This window comes from Anastrepha obliqua, chromosome 5 (assembly GCF_027943255.1).
Source record: "Anastrepha obliqua isolate idAnaObli1 chromosome 5, idAnaObli1_1.0, whole genome shotgun sequence".
Lineage (NCBI taxonomy): Eukaryota > Metazoa > Arthropoda > Insecta > Diptera > Tephritidae > Anastrepha > Anastrepha obliqua.
In genome coordinates this window covers 37,371,523-37,388,902 of record NC_072896.1, presented here as the reverse complement: position 1 = coordinate 37,388,902, position 17,380 = coordinate 37,371,523, and the positions used below count along the sequence as shown (strand labels likewise).

Sequence of the window (17,380 nt, the reverse complement as noted above, 5' to 3'; positions counted from 1 at the left end):
TTGATTATGTTCTAGAATATACGCTATTTCACGTGAGGGGGTGACCAATAGGGGTGGAAGGGGGTGGATTTTCAAAATTTTAAGATCAAATTCGTAATCAGCGACCCCGACAACCCCCGAGGAAGAAATTTTGAATCAATTACTTAATTTTTTGAGTTTTGGCCAGCTTTTCGGGAATCGGCCTCACTGTGTGGCGCTACGTGCTACACAAGCAACGAAACCATTGATCTTTTACGGAAAAAGTTTTCCTGGCCACCGAGATCTTGTGATTTAACACCTTGTGACTTTTTTCTTTGGGGCCACGTGAAAGAGAAGGTCTACGTCAACAGCCCAGGGTCGGTTCAAGATCTCAAAGATGGAATTCGTGAGGCTATCGAGGACATAGGGCAGCCACTTTGCAATTCGGTTATGGAAAATTTCATGAAAAGGATATTATCCTGTAAGCGTGGCCGTGGTGGTCATTTGCCTGATGTTATTTTCCATTATTAACGGCATACCTTCCTCTTTATAATGAAATAAACATCCGATCATTTATATTAAAAAATAGCTTTTTTCTTTGAATATCAAAATAACACCTCTGATTGGAAAACCCTTGATGCTGACAAAAATAATTAAATTTTGTATAATCTTAATACTTAATTGTTACATAGTTGTATTGTATTATATGTACTTGCAAAGGGTGATAAGTTTAGAGGTATCGGATTTTATATTGAAATAAAATAACTAAAATCAAATTGTATGTATGTTCAAATTGATTGGGCGATCTCTATTATTCTTGTGTGGAACTATTAATGACATTTATTTTTTAAAGATAATACCTTTCAAATGTTGGCCGCAACTGCACCGTAATTCGGCCATCCATAAAGACCAATTTTAAATGACTCGCTAGAGGACTTCGATTGGTATATCGTGAATAACTTTAGTAATGTTGGCTTCCAATGCCTTAATTGAAGCTGGTTTATCCAAAAAGCATTTAGATTTTATGGTACATACCCCCACAAGTAAAAGTCAAAAGTTGTGATATCGATCTTGGTGGCCAATCCACTGGTCTGAGACGAGAGAAAAATTGCTCACCGAAGCGACGCAGTAAATCTATTATTTCACGGGCTGTATGGCTGTATTGCAAGTAGCGGCGTCTAATCACAGACTTCAAGTTTCGGCATCAAAAATTTGTTCATCATGGTGCGATAGTCGTTTATCACTATTACATTGGCGCCAGCCTCGTCTTTATAGAAATATGGGCCAGTTCATAAGTCACCCCATTTAGTATGGACATGTCACAGCATTTTCTACAATGGTCAAAATAATGAGACACGTATTTTTTTTTCGCCCGAAAAATTTTTTTTCAAGATTTATCGGCAATTTTGTTTTTCGGCTCAAAATCGATATTTTTAATTTTATATTGTGAGATTTTTTTTTAATTGCTCATAACTTAGTCAAAAATGAATCGATTTTAATGATTCTGGGTTCAAAATGATCGTCATTACTTGCAGCGGGAGATGAGTCGATTCCACTGTGGTGTCGGATGTCATTTCAAAATTATGCAAATCAATCCTAGTATGAACGAAGAGTCGACAAGGAAAGTTTCCTACAAAGAATCACATATTAAACGCCGCGACTTATTCCATCAGACGAAAGATTGGTGCGTGACTATCATTCGAGTTGGAATCCCAGTGTGGGCATGAGACACCAAATGTGGGAAAAGGTTTTTGCTCTTGTCAATACCGGGAAAATTTAATTGGCTGCCGGGGTTTAAAGTGTGCAGCCCTATTATGAATTACGAATTAATGCCTACCTTTTGAGCTAAGTTCGAATTAGTAATGGGTGATCAGATTGGAGGTACTTTTTCCAATATGGGTTTTTTGGTAGATCACGCGTGACTACTGTCAAACTAAATACATAATTTTTTTTCAGTACAGTAGATTCTGTTTTTATGCGGTTTTGAAATAGTGCGGTTTTTTAAAAAATTAATAAATGCATGCCGACCTATCGGGAATTGTACATATAAACAAGATTCTAAACCAGCTAAGCAAAAACTCATCACACATTATATCAAAAATGCTAACCCTACAAGTATGGAACCGCCTGCATCACCATCCAGATCAGACGTGTACATTTCCTCAAGGGACGGAAGTGATTTTACGCCAAATCCTAACCGAATGCGCAACATGCGGGTATGGTCGGGTTCTATCTCTGACGATGTAAATTTGTTTTTCGATTCTGACGTTTCTTAAATAAAGATATAATTTTCAAAAATACAATTTGTTGTTTATGCGATTTTATTTAATTATTTCAGATTCATGCGGTCTATGGAACGCATCTATAGTTATAATATGGGACTAGTACCCTTTTTTTATGCGATTTTATTACATTATTTCAGATTTATGCGGTTCTTAGGACTTTTGAAACGTATCTATAGTTTTACTATAGAACTGGTAGCTTATGCTGGTTTTTTTAACGCTGTTTCTTGCGGAACGGTATACCGCATAAAAACAGAATATACTGTATTCATTGAAGTTTTATCATGGAAAGACTTAAGCCTCAACAATGTTGATAAATTGTTCAATTGTGTTACGAAAATTGACGCTCTGTGAAAAGTGTTCATCGCGCGCTCAGGCCAACTTATGGTGTTCAGCGAAGAGGCTCATTTTTGGCTTAATGGCTACGTCAATAAACCAAATTGCCATATTTGGGCTTTTGCAAGTCAAGGGTAAGGCTCTGGTGAAAACGTATTATAAGATCAAAAGTATATTCCTTAATATGACGATATTGATTTAGATTGAAGCAAAATTACATTTTAGAAAAAAAAATATTATTTGCAGTGGTTTATCAATTTGAAAAGTATATTTACATATATACAAATTATATTATTATTTCACTGCCTTAAAGAGCATGCATACGATCGCAATTTTGTAATCATCTGAATAACGGAATGTTAATACTGCACATATTGCCGTCAGTGCATTCAATATTATCAAGTTTCCTACTACAACTTTGCTAGATGTCAAAAGCCCCTCGGAACAACGAAGCAGGCTGAGGTCAAACAAACAGGGCGGCATCATTTGTTCGTTATAACTGATAATATGGAAAAGGGATTAAATTATTTATTAAATTTGAATAATTAGTACAATGTTTGAATGGTTTAGATTATATTAGTATTTATTATTATTATATATAAATATACATATGTATATATTTATGTATTATATGGATATGCATGTGTGGAATACAAAATGCTTGATTGTGATCGTTGAGGATGAAGAGGTTGAAGACGGCTGTGAGTACTTTCGTATACATACATACATGTATACATTATCCATTCACGTAAACGTACATATATAAAAATAGTGTATAGGTATGTCAACAATCATAAAAGATTTACGCTCAACGCTCAACACTGAGCGGGCGAATTCACACTTCAGCGTTTTAGAACTGGTCACTTAATTCTTTGTAGCTATAATAACATATGTATGTATGTATGCATATATAATTTAGTTTTTGAGCACATTTAAACATATCTCGCTCTTTGTTTCAGTGTTTCCTCCAGCAGCACAAAAGCTTCCACATTTTTACTGTGATTCCAGCGCTTAAAGCGCCAGTTAATACCGATCTTTGTTTGAAAAAGGTTCTTAAATGATAAGCTTCTGGACAAAAGTGAATTTAATTCGTTCTGAATAGATTTTTGCGGTTTCTAAATATAAACGAACTGGTATGTAAATTCGACCTTGGAAATTAATAAACACCGGTATCGCCAAAGGGTCGGAATTCGTTGAACTGAAATTAAATTAATCACTAAAAATTATTGACGTAATTAAACTTTTAACTTCAAATCAATTGAAGCTATATTCAGTTTGCGCCATTTAAATATACCTACAACAAATGAAAATGAAATATGCGCATAAATAATTGTAAATGAAATTTAATATTAATTAGATTAGAACAACAGAGCAGCGCCAAATAAAAATGTTATGAAAAATGAAGTTTAAATTACATTTAACATAAGTTAACTCAAAAATATTAATTATTATAATATAATAATAAAAATACAATAATCATTATTATAAATATTAATTATTCAAAATATTAATTTTGATGAACAATGGAAGTGTTAATCGCACAAGTGAAATGAAGCAAGGCATAGAATTTACGTGAAAACGAAAATTTATCAAGTAAAGTTTGAATCAAACTTAGAAAGTGATATGATTCTACGCACGTTGTGCCATGTTGAGAATTTTTTCAGCAAAAACATTTGATGTTGCAAAATTACAATAGCATCACATATTGACAAGTTTCAATTATGTAGTTTTAATTTAAATGACTTTTTTATACAAATATAGTTCGTTCTATAACAAACACCATACAAATCCAAGTTTCGTACTTTGTAAAATATATATATACAGCTGTGTTCAAAAATATAGTAGTGCAGAACCTCACAACATTCATATTCATTTTTCTATATGTTAAACCTTACAAATTAAACGGGTTACATATATTTCTAAGAATAGCATACAAGGAATAGAATAGTGAAAAGATACCATTTGTTTTCGATTGGTTTGTGTAATTTTTTTATGACTTTTGCAAAGTGCACCGAAAAGTGGCTGTTCATAATTATAGTAGTGGTTACATTAAAGGAAAAACAAAACCAGGTAACTTCATTCAAAAATTATTTGTTGAGTTCATCATACTCAATACAGTCTAATATTTAGTTGCATAGCCTTTATTTTTAATAACGGCTTCGCATTGGCGGGGCATGGAATGGATAAGGTCCTGACAACGCTTCAAAGGGATTTGAGACCATGCTTCCTGAACCACATGCCAAAGCTCAGCTTTGTTTGAAGCATTTGCAGTTGCCACAACCCGCTTAACATCTCCCCATAAGTTTTCGATAGGATTAAGATCAGGGGACTGAGGTGGCCATAGCATAAGATCGAACTTTTCGGATGCAAACCAATCTTTCACAAGCTTGCTCGTATGTTTCGGATCGTTGTCCTGTTGAAATGCCCATTTTATAAGCATTTCCCAACTGGAAAATGGTAGCATTATATTTTGTAATATATCTATATAAACATGTCTATTCATAATGCCATTTATCATATGGATAGGGCCAACGCCATTGTAAGAAAAGCAAGCCCATTTCATTATACTTAGGCCACCATGCTTAACTATCTTCTTTATGTACCTAGAATTATATTTGGTGTTTGGTGGACGTCGTACATCCTGCCTAGAGTCTGTTCCACCAAATAAACAGTTTTGCTTTCGTCTGTCCACAATATGTTTCGCCACTTTTCTGCGGACCTGATCAGATGAGCATTAGCATATCTGAGTTGTCCTTCCACATGCTTCCTAGTCAAAAGGTACTTTTCTAGGACTTCTGGATTTGATTAGATTTTGTTCAATTAGACGACGACGGACTGTAAACGTCAATGACCGAGAGATTCAATTCATTTTTTATAACTTTAGATGATGCTGACGGCCTTATCTTGCTAAAGCGCACAATGCCTCTGTCAATACTTAGATTCTACTTAGTTTTCATATACAGGGTCCGGCACTTGAGGTATAACCAATTAAAAAAGCCATAAATTTAGTTTGGAAAATTACTTTTATTCAATTCAAAGTAAAAAATATGTGAAAATAATACAAAATTAAGAATCAATTTACTTTTGCTCGATATGACCACCTTTTGCCTTGACTATGACCTTGAGAGGTCCAGAAACGAGTCGCAAGCTGCCCGAATGTGACTTGCAGGTATTTTGGCCCACTTGCGGACAATGGCTTTTTTTCAGCGCGTCAAGACTGGTGAATCTTTTAGTTCGGACCTTGCTCTCCAAAATGGCCCAAAGAGAATAATCCATCGGATTCGCGTCTGGTGAATTTAAGAGCCATTGTGTGAACGTTATGAAGTTCGGAACGTTGTTTTTTTAGCTATTCTTGGTTTACTCGAGCTTTCCGAGACTTTGCTGAGTCCTGTTGAAACGTAAATGGTCTGCCCACGGCTTCAAAGCAACCTCTAGAATACTTTCCCGATAATAGTTCGCATTTAACTTGACGGCAGGCTCAATGAAAACGATTGTAGAGCGGCCATCTGTTGTTACAGCGTCCCAAACCCTTACCTGTGGCGAGTGCTGCCTCTTGGTGGCCAATCGATGACTCAAATTCTCGTATGAACGGTGGGTCAAATAAACCCTATCGTTTTGGGAGTTTACGAATTGCTCAAATTGAAAAATGTTCTCTTCAGAAAACACAATGTTCGGAAATTGACCGCTTTCGGCCAAGCGAAACAATTCCTTAGCTCTCTCAAGTCTGGCTTGTTACTGCTTCGGTGTGAGATCATGCACCTTTTGAATCTTGTAAGGCTTAACTTTGAGATCATGTTTCAGTATGCGGCGGATGTTACGTTTTCAGTTCTTTCGCCATTTGATTGGGACTTCGTCGGGGATTTCGCTCAAGTCGCTTCTTCGATTTTTGAACCATTTCACGTGACGTTGCAGTCTTTTGATGACTACCTCCATGACAATTCCCGATGCTACCAGTATCATTGTAATGAGTAATAGTGAGATAAACAAAAAATGTATTTACTTTAAGGTGCTCGAGCTCACGAACAATTGCTGGTTGTGATTTTCCAGCCAAATATAATGCAATTACACTATTACGTTTGAAATCCATTACTGATTTTCTTTTTTCGTGTTTACTCTCGGCAAAATGCTTCCGCGCGCTTGTAAACAATACTCTTGACTGTCATTTAGCCAACTAACACACAGCTGATGCGCGAGCGGTCTGAAATTGCTTACACTTCGAGTGCCGGACTTTTTATATATTTAAGAATGATTGAATCAAGATTGCGCTCATCAGAAAGTGTTACATTGGTTGCAATTGCTTGAGAGAGATGTGAAAATGCGAACAAGAATGCAAGAAAAAGAAGAAATTACACAAACAACACACGAGTAAATTGCTCATCGGGACGTCACACACATAGCGATTCTGTCAAAGAGCTCTTAGACTTAATAAGGAACTGATTTTTTCTTTACAAAAATGAATTTGAATTTAGTTGAAGGCAAATGAAAACAAAAAAATTAATAACGGTTTTGAATCTGGTACATTTCGTGGAAAGTGTCATAGTAACAGCAAAAGTCAGCTGACTAACATGTCATTAAGTGGAACTACCTTATTTTAAGTATTGTAGTCAAAACTGTTTACAATATTTATGTGCTATCGTTTTTGTCGGCTGATGAATATTAATATTTTTAAATACGAATGCGTCTACACTCTAGTATGTAAATGTATGCATACGTAAGTATGAATATATTAATATATTATCGCACTAGATACATTTAGTTAATTTCTCTCTAGTGCTGTAGTAAATTTAATATAAAACATGTACACATACTTGTATATACAAGTAGTAGTAATATAGACATAAGATATTGTCGTACATTTATTATATTTATTTATGACATACATACACTTATTTATCCAACGGCTTAACGCATTTGCACCCACCTCGATATTTATGTGTTAACAAATTCACACAAACGCAGCGTAAGGCAAACAATTTCATTCATGAAACATAAATATTTTTCAGCGTTGTCACATTCCTGAAACCTCATAGCAAAAATGCGGATATACATTATTATTGGATCGTACAACTCTGTTTAGGTGCTTGGTCGAGCTTCTCCAATTTGTGGTCGGCGTCTTAAGTTTTTTTTAACAAAAGGAGGGACATGGTTTTTATAAGGAGCTTTTTAATGGTAGAAAAACTCTCGGATATTTGGTATTGCCTGCCGAGAGGCGACCGCTGCTAGAAAAAATCGTTCGTGTCTCATGCGCCCATTGGGTTTTGAGCACATGCCCTACTAAATGTAAGTCACACACCAATGCATTCGGCTGCGGTGGCCACTTATTATATCTATAACATATAAATATACTTGTCTAACAAACAAACATACCAATTTAGGGGCTTCATCTAAAATTTAATGATATTCCAAATCCAAGTTGAATAAACGGTTTTTTCTATACGGAAACGTTTGCTTCCGCTTCGTTAGTATAGTATCGAAATCCTTGACATGGTTGAGATCAGCACAGATTTGATCATATTTGTCATTGCCAATAGTTGTTTTAATATCAGAACCCAACTCAATTTTTCATTTCAGTTGAGTTCGTTAAGTTTTTGCCTCTATTACGACTCATAACTAGACCTACTTGTGGTTAGCTGAACTGTCAAAACCAAATAACTACTATTTATCAGTTGTGGAAATACAATAGTTTTGAGAAGATGGAAAAAATAATGTAAGTATTTCTGATGAAATACCTAAAATATAAAATTTGTATTTATTTTAAAAATTATTCTCGGAAAATATCAAACAATCAACAAATTGGGCGCATTGTCGTCTTAGTGGAAAAAACCCTGATATTGTGGGAGGCAAAAGCCACCTCGGGCCAAGTCATTGGCGTTTGGGTTAACTGGTTATGTCACCGAAGAGGGCATTAATCGGCTAACCAATGAACGGCGTTAAGTTAACGTTGGAGCACGGACGCTCCAGCCAAAAAGTCCGAAGGTGGGATAAATAAAAATGCCTGATGGCGTCCGAGCAGTTAAAAACACAAAAGGAAATGCTGCATAATTTAAACAGTATTGAAAATTGGCATTACAAAAAGTATGTCATAGAAAACAAATTAGAATTTTTACAGAAGCGAGAAGCAATAGAAATCGCTCTTAGAAACCAAAAAATTGAAATAGCAAGTGAGAAGCTAAAGCGATTTGAAAAATGAATTTGCGTCAATGTGTGTAAATATTATCTGTGTTATTAGTTTTTAATGTCAAAAAGAATAAGTGAAGTTTTTTATTTTTGTATATTATTATTATATAATACATTATATTAATCTCGCTGCATGATACACCAAATGACAGAACAAGTTTTTTCTAATAGCGGTCGTCCCTCTGCAGCTAATTGCAAACCTCAGCAAAATAGTGGATAGACTGTTTCCTACACACCCTATCCTGTGCAGGGGCTGAGACCCCCAAGATGACGTGATACTCCCATCCTTCACTGAGAAAGTACTCAAGTACCTTGACAAGAAACCTAAAAAGGAATAAAGCTCCAGGCCCACACGGCATTCCAGCTGAAGCTCTTAAACTTGCGACTAGATGTGGTACTTGAAGTTATAAAGCATGCGCTGCTTAAAGAATCTTCCACAGCTGTGGAAAAAACAGTACCTGGCGCTGATCAGCAAGGGTAAAGGCGCCCCAGCGCAACCATCAGTCTGGCGTCCGCATGCTGGACAGCGCCGGGAAACAGAGTTGAGAGCGCAGGAGGATTGCAAGCAAGGCGCGGAAAATCAACCCTTGGCGCAATAGAGGAGTTAGTAAATAGGTAACGCTTGATGTACGAAACGACTTTAACAGCTTACGAAATAAAGACATTATAAAGGCACTACGACAAAGGTTTCGAATGTCTGCATACCTGCTAAGGATTCTCCAGAGCGTGAATTGCTGTACTATACACCAGATGGTCAGGCAACAAAAACGGTAACAGCTGGCGCCGCTTAAGGATCTATTCTCGGCCCGATATTTGCAATCTGAGCTACGACGAGATCTTGAGCATAGAAATGCCCGAAGATACATATCTAGTAGGATACGCGGACGATATGGCGGCGGTCATACTAGCCTGGGCCACTGATTGGAGGACTCAGAAAGTCATGGGGACTCCACGTCATTCAATTTCCAAACTCGTAGCTGTGTTTACCGGGCATTGGCCACGCGGAAAGGCTAGGCTACCATTAAATATCCCTTGCAGAAGCTGTGGGACCTGTTGAGCACATTTTCTGTAAATGTCTGGGCTTGGCAGTTAGACGATTAAGGTTATTGGGTGCTCCTTTCTTCGACGCCTGGGGCAGTGCGCCAACCTATCTTCTCCATTATATCAACAGCTCTAGCCTCCTGTTGGAGATCTTATAATGGTATGAACATGGCGCTTTAGTGTTACCTGAGAAGTGCCAGAGTGGTACTTCCAAGCAATCTAAAATTAAATCCGTTCCACATGCAAATATTTTCTCAAATAAATCCATGCCCAAGGAGCCGTTTACATTAGAGATATTATGAGTGAATCCATTTAAGTTTTCTTCACAAAAAACCCAATTAATTATTGATGTATGTTTTCAAGCTCTTTATCGATTTGAGCCAAATATGACATATTACAAAACTAATATATAATATGTATATATATAACGTTTCCACCGCACCTTAATATACTTTTGGGTTTGCTGCCACTAGTGCATTTAAACACAAACATCAGCTAAAACAGTTGGCAAACCCTATACAAATAAAGGGTTTTCCGATAACAGGTGTTATTTTTTATGGCCGGTATTGGATGGTGTCGATCTGGACAACTTTTATTTTCAACAAGACGGCGCTACGTGCCACACAAGCAACGAAACCATTGATCTTTTACGGGAACAGTTTCCGGACCGAGTTATCTCTCGAAGAGGTGATCACAATTGTCCACCGAGATCTGGCGATTTAACACCTTTAGACTTTTTTGTTTAGGGCCACGTGAAAGAGAAAGTCTTCGCCAACAGCCCAGGGTCGATTCAATACCTCAAAGATGAAATTCGTGAGGCTATCGAGGACATAGGGCATCCACTTTGCAATTCGGTTATGGAAAATTTCATGAAAAGGATATTGTCCTGTAAGCGTGGTCGTGGTGGTCATTTGCCTGATGTTATTAACGGCATACCTTCCTCTTTATAATGAAATAAACATCCGATCATTTATATTAAAAAATAGCATTTTTCTTTGAATATCAAAATAACATCTCTTATTGCAAAACCCTTTATAATATTATTACCTAAACCCAACACAGCCTGTTTGCCTTGGGTTTGCTTACATTTTAATATTAAATTGTGGCAATAGTGTTCATTTATGCGATTATACAATACACAATAATGAAAAAATATAAACAAAGGAATTACAGTGTACAAACAATTTCCATCAAGGTTTGTCTTTGGTGGAAGCCTATTATTATTATTAGGATGCCTTATTAGAAACAAATTATTAGAGGCTGGGAAATTGAAAAGCTTTAGTTGTAATAAAATTTTGCAATAAACTTTTACTATTTTAATTCCTTTCTCCAATATTGCGAGGTTATGGGATTAAAACAAGCTAATCCTGGAATTTTCGGGATGGGATTGAAACAAGCTAATCCCGGACCTTGGTATCTCGTGAACGCCATGTATGTTATTCATATATAGGGTTGTTCAATAGGTGCGCTTCAACTTTTTTCCGATAGGGAGGGCGAACGACGCAATATTTTTTATTTTTCGCTTCTCATTTGTAAACTTCATTAGTATACATTTCATCATGGAACGCTACACACTTGAGCAACGATTGCAAATCGTGCAAATTTTTTATGAAAATAATCGTTCTGTTGCTGCTACTTTAAGAGCATTACGGTCATTTTACGGTCCATTTAACAAGCCGTCCCGTTTTGGGGTTATGTGAAGTCATTGGTCTACAGTAACAAGCCGGCGACGATTTGTGAGTTCACGTAGTGCATTTAAGCACACTAGTGTAAAACGTGCACGTGGTGGTCATGCAAAAGAAATGGAATTTCATACTTAAATGTATATGTTCAAACTCGATAATAAAAAAAAAAATAGTTAAAAAAGTCAAACCGTTTGTGTTTTATTCAAAAAACTTCAAAAGTTGAAGCGCTCTTACTGAAAAACCCTACATTATTTACAATTATGTTGCTGCTCGACTTGTTCAATTTCAATTTTACTACAACACACAATACATATACATATACATATACATATGTTATATAATAAAGTATAATATGTAAGAGTTGAAGGTCTGTTTGCGTGACTTTGTAATCTGACCAGCTTTGGAGAGGGTCCTAACCTTTATTTTCATTTCAAATTTCAGATCTCAATAATAATGTCATCCGTTGAAATTAAACACGATATAGATCTTGAGCCTGAGTTGCCAGAGGAGATCCAAAAGATAGCCAAAGAACAGGGTGAATGTGATGATACAAAACTACAGATCATTGACGACTTTCGCAGGTACATCCTAGGTAGATAATTTAGTTATTTAAAGTTTTCGGGCTGCATGAGTATTAACATTGGTAGTCCAAAATGTTTTTAGAACATGACAACTGTAAGCCCCACCGCACTGATGATGACTATTTGCAGAAATTTCTACGTGCACGCTATTGGGACGTGGAGAGCAGTTTCGAATTGGTAAACAAAAGCTAATTATTTCTTCTGTTATCAAAGCACGTAAAATCACATTTTTTATTTATTTATTTAATCCTAGTAAATTTTGAAATACATACATATGTACAGTGAAGGACTTAAGTCTATACACAATAACATATTTTACTATTTCCCAGAAGGTATACAATAATTGAAAAAAATTGTTTATGTACCTAGTATTTTTTGGAATTCATTTTTTTGTATTCATATGATTGCTTACTTCGTGGCATGTGACTTTTCTTGTGAAGTGGATAAAATAATGAGCCGTAGAAAAGAAACATCTTCAGATTTAAAAAATTGGTGGTTAAACATAAAAAAGAAAATAAATCTTAGAGACTAATTCGTATGAAAATAAAGGCGCTGTCCAGAATAGTTGTAAGTTCCATTTTAAGAGAAGTCGAAACAAATCTGAGATTGAGTACTCCGAAATTATGTTAGACCAATCGTCCAGACATCTGGAAAAAGTGTTCATCAAAGAACTACTAAAATATGTACATATATGTTAATAAGAGCCGATATTTCAGCAGGATACCACATAAAAGGCCTCTGATTTCAGAAAAACCCGTCACTTTCGGCTCGAATTTGCACGGGCACATATTGACAAAGGAATGGATTTCTGGTCCAAAGTTTTATTTACTGTCGAATCGAAATTCAATATATTTTGAAGGGACGGTCGGGCTAAAATGTGGAGATGAAGAAATTCGGATATGAAAATGAAAAATTCGATAGCAACTGTCAAGCACAGCGGCGGTAGCGTAATGGTTTGGGGAGCTACAGCTGCATCTGGCGTTGGAAATATGACCATTATTGAATCTGCTGTGACCGATATAAATATAAAAACATATTGGAACAGTATGTAGACATTTATTAACCTGCGTTTTTGTTGGTTTGTTAATTTTTTTTGTTACAAAGCAAGTGAAACATTTTAATTTCTGTAAATTTATGAATATGTTAAATATGTATTCCGAAAAGAACTACATCCACACCTTTTTCAATTATTGTACACCTTCTGGGAAATAAGAAAGTATATAATTGGCGCGTATACCCTTTTTGGGTGTTTGGTCGAGCTCCTCCTCCTATTTGTGGCGTGCGTCTTGATGTCGTTCCACAAATGGAGGGACCTACAGTTTCAAGCCGACTCCGAACGACAGATATTTTTTTATGAGGAGCTTTTTCATGGAACGATAGCATGCGACCGCTATTAGAAAAATGTTTTTCTTAATTTTGGTGTTTCACCGAGATTCGAACCTACGTTCTCTTTGAATTCCGAATGGTAGTCACGCACCAACCCATTCGGCTACGGCGACCGCCATGACTTGTAGACTACAAAAAATACTTAACGATAATAGTTTATACTTATATTAAATTCATTCAGTAACAATTTGAACGATTGTTTGGAAGATGAAAAATGAAAGGCCAAAGTATTTGACATTTCATTAAATTCATTCAATGTTATACATATGTACGAGTATTGGAGCATGACGGGCAACCACTCCAGGAGGAATAAATAGGAGACATACTTCTTAAAGTCCCATATTGCAGTGTGGATTGTGAGAACCACACAAAATAGTTGATTTTCGAATTAAATTTAAATTGGAATGAAACACTTCACGTTGCCCAGTTCTGCTTTCGCTACAAAATGTTGTGGACTCTTCCGGCTGGTGGACCGTATTTTTACCACTTCGCGGCATCATTCGCATAGAGAAAATGATTATATTCGATGCCGATATTGAGTTCATTGTCGTAATCCTCCGATGAACTGCTGTACGTTCAAGTCGTCGTTAATATCTGATGTTTCGTGTTCGCTATCTGACAGATTTTATGCACCCTTCTCACCTGCACCTTCTGCCAAATTTGATTGAATTTGGTGTTCAAAACCCCAAAATTGTGAGCAAATGGGCCTGCAATCAACTGGTAAAAGTCATCTTATCTTATTTATCGAAGTCTAAACTCCGAGGCTTCGTCAACATTGTCATTGACGCAGTAGTTAAAAAATTTTAGGTACATATAAAATTCACAAAGAAAACACGTGAATATCACATACAAATATTTTGCAGTATTCCAGACTTGTTGTTGCAAACAAATTTTTCTATCTTTTTATTTTTATATTTAGATATATCTTGATATCTTGAGATATGAACCCGGTAGCTTATCACAACCTACTAAAAATTAATTCAAAATTTAAATTGGTCTGGCCAGGTCCGGATGCACACAGAAGAGTTAATGTGATGTTTAATAATGTAACAATTGGGAACATAAAATGATAGTACAAAGCAGAAACATTGTTGGAAGGAATTTTGTTTTATTAAAATTTGGTAGATAATTTCATGGCATGGTATGAATTACATGGTCCATTCAATCAGTACAATTTTTGACTACTTTTTCTAATAAATCTGGCCACATGGCGTCAATGGTGGCTTGAATATTGTAATATCTAAATTAATTGTTAAGCGCTATGTATGGCAAGTTGCGCCACCTTGTGGGAACAAAATGTCGTCGATGTTTAGCTGGTTAAGTTTTGAAAATAAAAATTCAGTCAGTATGGCTCAATAGCGCTCGCCATTCACCGAAACCCCAGCTTTTCCCTTATTTTTAAGGAAAGAAATACCGATGATGCCGCCAGTGCTCTATGAACTTTGCGAATAGATTTATTTTTTTTCGAAGTAATTTCTAAAATTTGGAAGCACTATTCTGACGCTAAATGATTCATAATGACTTGCCAAACCTTACTGAACAGAAATGCCACACGTCTAGTCATGTAATAAGATTGAAGTTTTAGCTGAGTTGTTAGGGCACATGCAACTTTTTTGATACACTTCTCATAAAAATTAAGGAAACAGAAAAATTTCCTAAATTTCTTAGTTATTTTTGAAAAGCTGTATCTCGGTGAAAAATGGTCGCACGGAGTTCCGAAAAAAAGCAAATTGAAGCTTTAAATTTCTAGTTTTAAGATTTTTGGGCAAACATTTTTTTTATTTAACGGTTATTTTGTAATCGTCAGTTGAAGGGAGACACAAAAATTTTCGAAATTGTTTCCTTTTTTTGATTGCACGAGCTTGGCAAAATTTTTCTGACCAAAACTAGCCATTCAGTCAACTAGCTTGATTATTAGCTTCAATTTTTTGGAATTCTCGCTACGATCATTTCTCTCTGAGATATCCGCATTTTACGAAAAAAGACCAGTTGAATTTTTTTTTTAATAAAATAAGATACAAAGCCAAAAATGCGAAATAAGTTGAAAAAAAAAAATGTTTTTTCAATTTTGTGTAATAATATTTAGCCAATGTTTCAAAACAATGCACTTGTTCCTTTAATTCTTTTATAAAATTTTGATGAATCAGTCCGAGCGGCTCGATGGATCGATTTAAAAATTTACAGGGTTATTAGTGGAATATTGAACTGTTGAAATCCCTGAAAACATGAGTCCCTACATTAATATAATATTTGTAAGTGAGCGATAGATTTTCTGAAAAATCGTAAAAAGGCGTTTCACTTCAAACCAACGTTAAAGGTAAAAAAAAAATTTTCTCAAATAATTAAACTAGGATCTTATAGGACATTTATTTTACTTTCCAAAACTATTGTCTCATTTATTGTGGGGTTATTAGTTACTGAGATATCAATGATCAAAGATAAAATGGTATTTTTTCGTAAAATGCGGGTATCTCAGAGAGAAATGATCGAAGCGAGAATTCAAAAAAAGCAAATTGAAGATAAACAATAAAGCTAGTTGACTGTATGGCTAGTTTTAGTCGGAAAAATTTTGCCAAGCCCGTGCAATCAAAAAAAAAGGGAAACAATTTCGAAAATGTTTGTGTCGCCCTTTAACTGACGATTAAAAAATAACCGTTAAATAAGAAAAATTTTTGCTCAAAGATCTTATAACTATAAATTAAAAGCTTCATTTTGCTCGGAACTCCGTGCGACCATTTTTCACCGAGATACACCTTTTCAAAAATAACTAAGAAATGTAGGAAATTTTTCTGTTCCCTTAATTTTTGTGAGAAGTGTACTTTAATATGTAAGATTTATAGATAGATATAAGTGCTGTCATATACTTTTGTACACCAAAGAGTCTTTATTTTTAACCATAGCTTCTACTATTTGTATAAATATAGATGGTCAATTATTGCAAATTTCGTGAGCAGAATAAGACATATTATGAAAAAGTGAGGCCGCTGCAGCTAAAATCCTTAGGCGATGAGGATATTATAACAGTAACACCATATCGGGATCAAAAAGGGCATCGTATTTTGATTTATCGTTTCGGTGCATGGAAACCAGGCAAAATCTCTGTCGACGATATATTTCGTGCCACGATCATTCTACTCGAATTGGGCTCGTTAGAGCCAATTGCACAGGTGATAGGCGGAATAGGCATATTCGACTTGAAAGATCTCTCTTTGAGCCATGTATTTCACTTAAGTCCAAGCGTGGTGCAGAAAATGATCGCTTTATTAGTGGTAAGAAATTAAAAAATGTTAAGAACACAGTGATTTACAAAATATATAGCAGTCCAAAAATATATTGTCCAAAAACTATTTTTCAGACATCTATGCCAGTAAGAACTTCAGCCCTGCACATTGTAAATCAAAATTGGGCGTTCAATGCTGCATACAACATGTTTAAGCCATTTATGAATGCCGCGATGAAGGAACGTTTGTTCATACATGGCTCGGATATGAAGTCACTTCATAAGCATATAAGCCCGAATCACTTGCCAAAGAGGTGAAATATTATATATTGAACAAATTCTTAAATTGTTTACACAGCCTATTTTTATTTTTTATTTTGGAAAGGTATGGTGGTGTACATGATGATTACCCGTATCAACTATGGATGGACAATCTGATCGATAACCAGAGAATACACAAGGAGTTAGGCCAGTTGGGATATATATTCTAAGTAACATTAAATTTGAATAAAACCTTTTGAAATATGAGAAGTATCTATTATTTTGAACTGAGTCTTATACAGTATGTGCGTAGTCGATACTCGTATATAAATCTAAATTTTTTATTGCTTTATTTTATACTATTTATCATTCTCTCTCAAGCCTTGTTGTAATTTATGGAAAAATAAAAATACAAAATATCACTGAAAAATTAAATACCCGCGTGCTCGGGTT

General features: G+C 35.4%; 1 protein-coding gene across 4 annotated transcripts; it reads left to right on the top strand.

Moving 5' to 3' along the window:
• The first annotated feature begins 3,588 nt into the window (after positions 1–3,588).
• LOC129248533 (alpha-tocopherol transfer protein) lies at positions 3,589–17,362 on the top strand. 4 transcript variants are annotated; one of them, XM_054888113.1, is made up of 6 exons: positions 3,589–3,709; positions 11,921–12,071; positions 12,143–12,237; positions 16,371–16,715; positions 16,802–16,980; positions 17,052–17,362. In XM_054888113.1, exons 2-6 carry the CDS (start codon positions 11,933–11,935, stop codon positions 17,155–17,157), a joined length of 864 nt encoding a protein of 287 aa, XP_054744088.1. In that variant the 5' UTR covers positions 3,589–3,709; positions 11,921–11,932; the 3' UTR covers positions 17,158–17,362. The 4 variants fall into 4 exon arrangements, with proteins under 4 accessions (XP_054744088.1, XP_054744090.1, XP_054744089.1 ...); XM_054888115.1 differs by lacking the exon at positions 3,589–3,709 and adding an exon at positions 7,783–7,856 and having other exon boundaries at positions 11,921–12,060; XM_054888114.1 differs by lacking the exon at positions 3,589–3,709 and adding an exon at positions 7,786–7,856.
• Positions 17,363–17,380: the final 18 nt, after the last annotated feature.

Bases quoted from the DNA above. Each gene is read 5' to 3' on its own strand.
- LOC129248533 (XM_054888113.1), top strand. From the start codon at position 11,933: ATGTCATCCGTTGAAATTAAACACGATATAGATCTTGAGCCTGAGTTG. The intron at 12,072-12,142 runs GTAGATAATTTA...AAATGTTTTTAG, and splicing joins CTTTCGCAGGTACATCCTAG to AACATGACAACTGTAAGCCC. The intron at 12,238-16,370 runs GTAAACAAAAGC...GTATAAATATAG, and splicing joins TGGAGAGCAGTTTCGAATTG to ATGGTCAATTATTGCAAATT.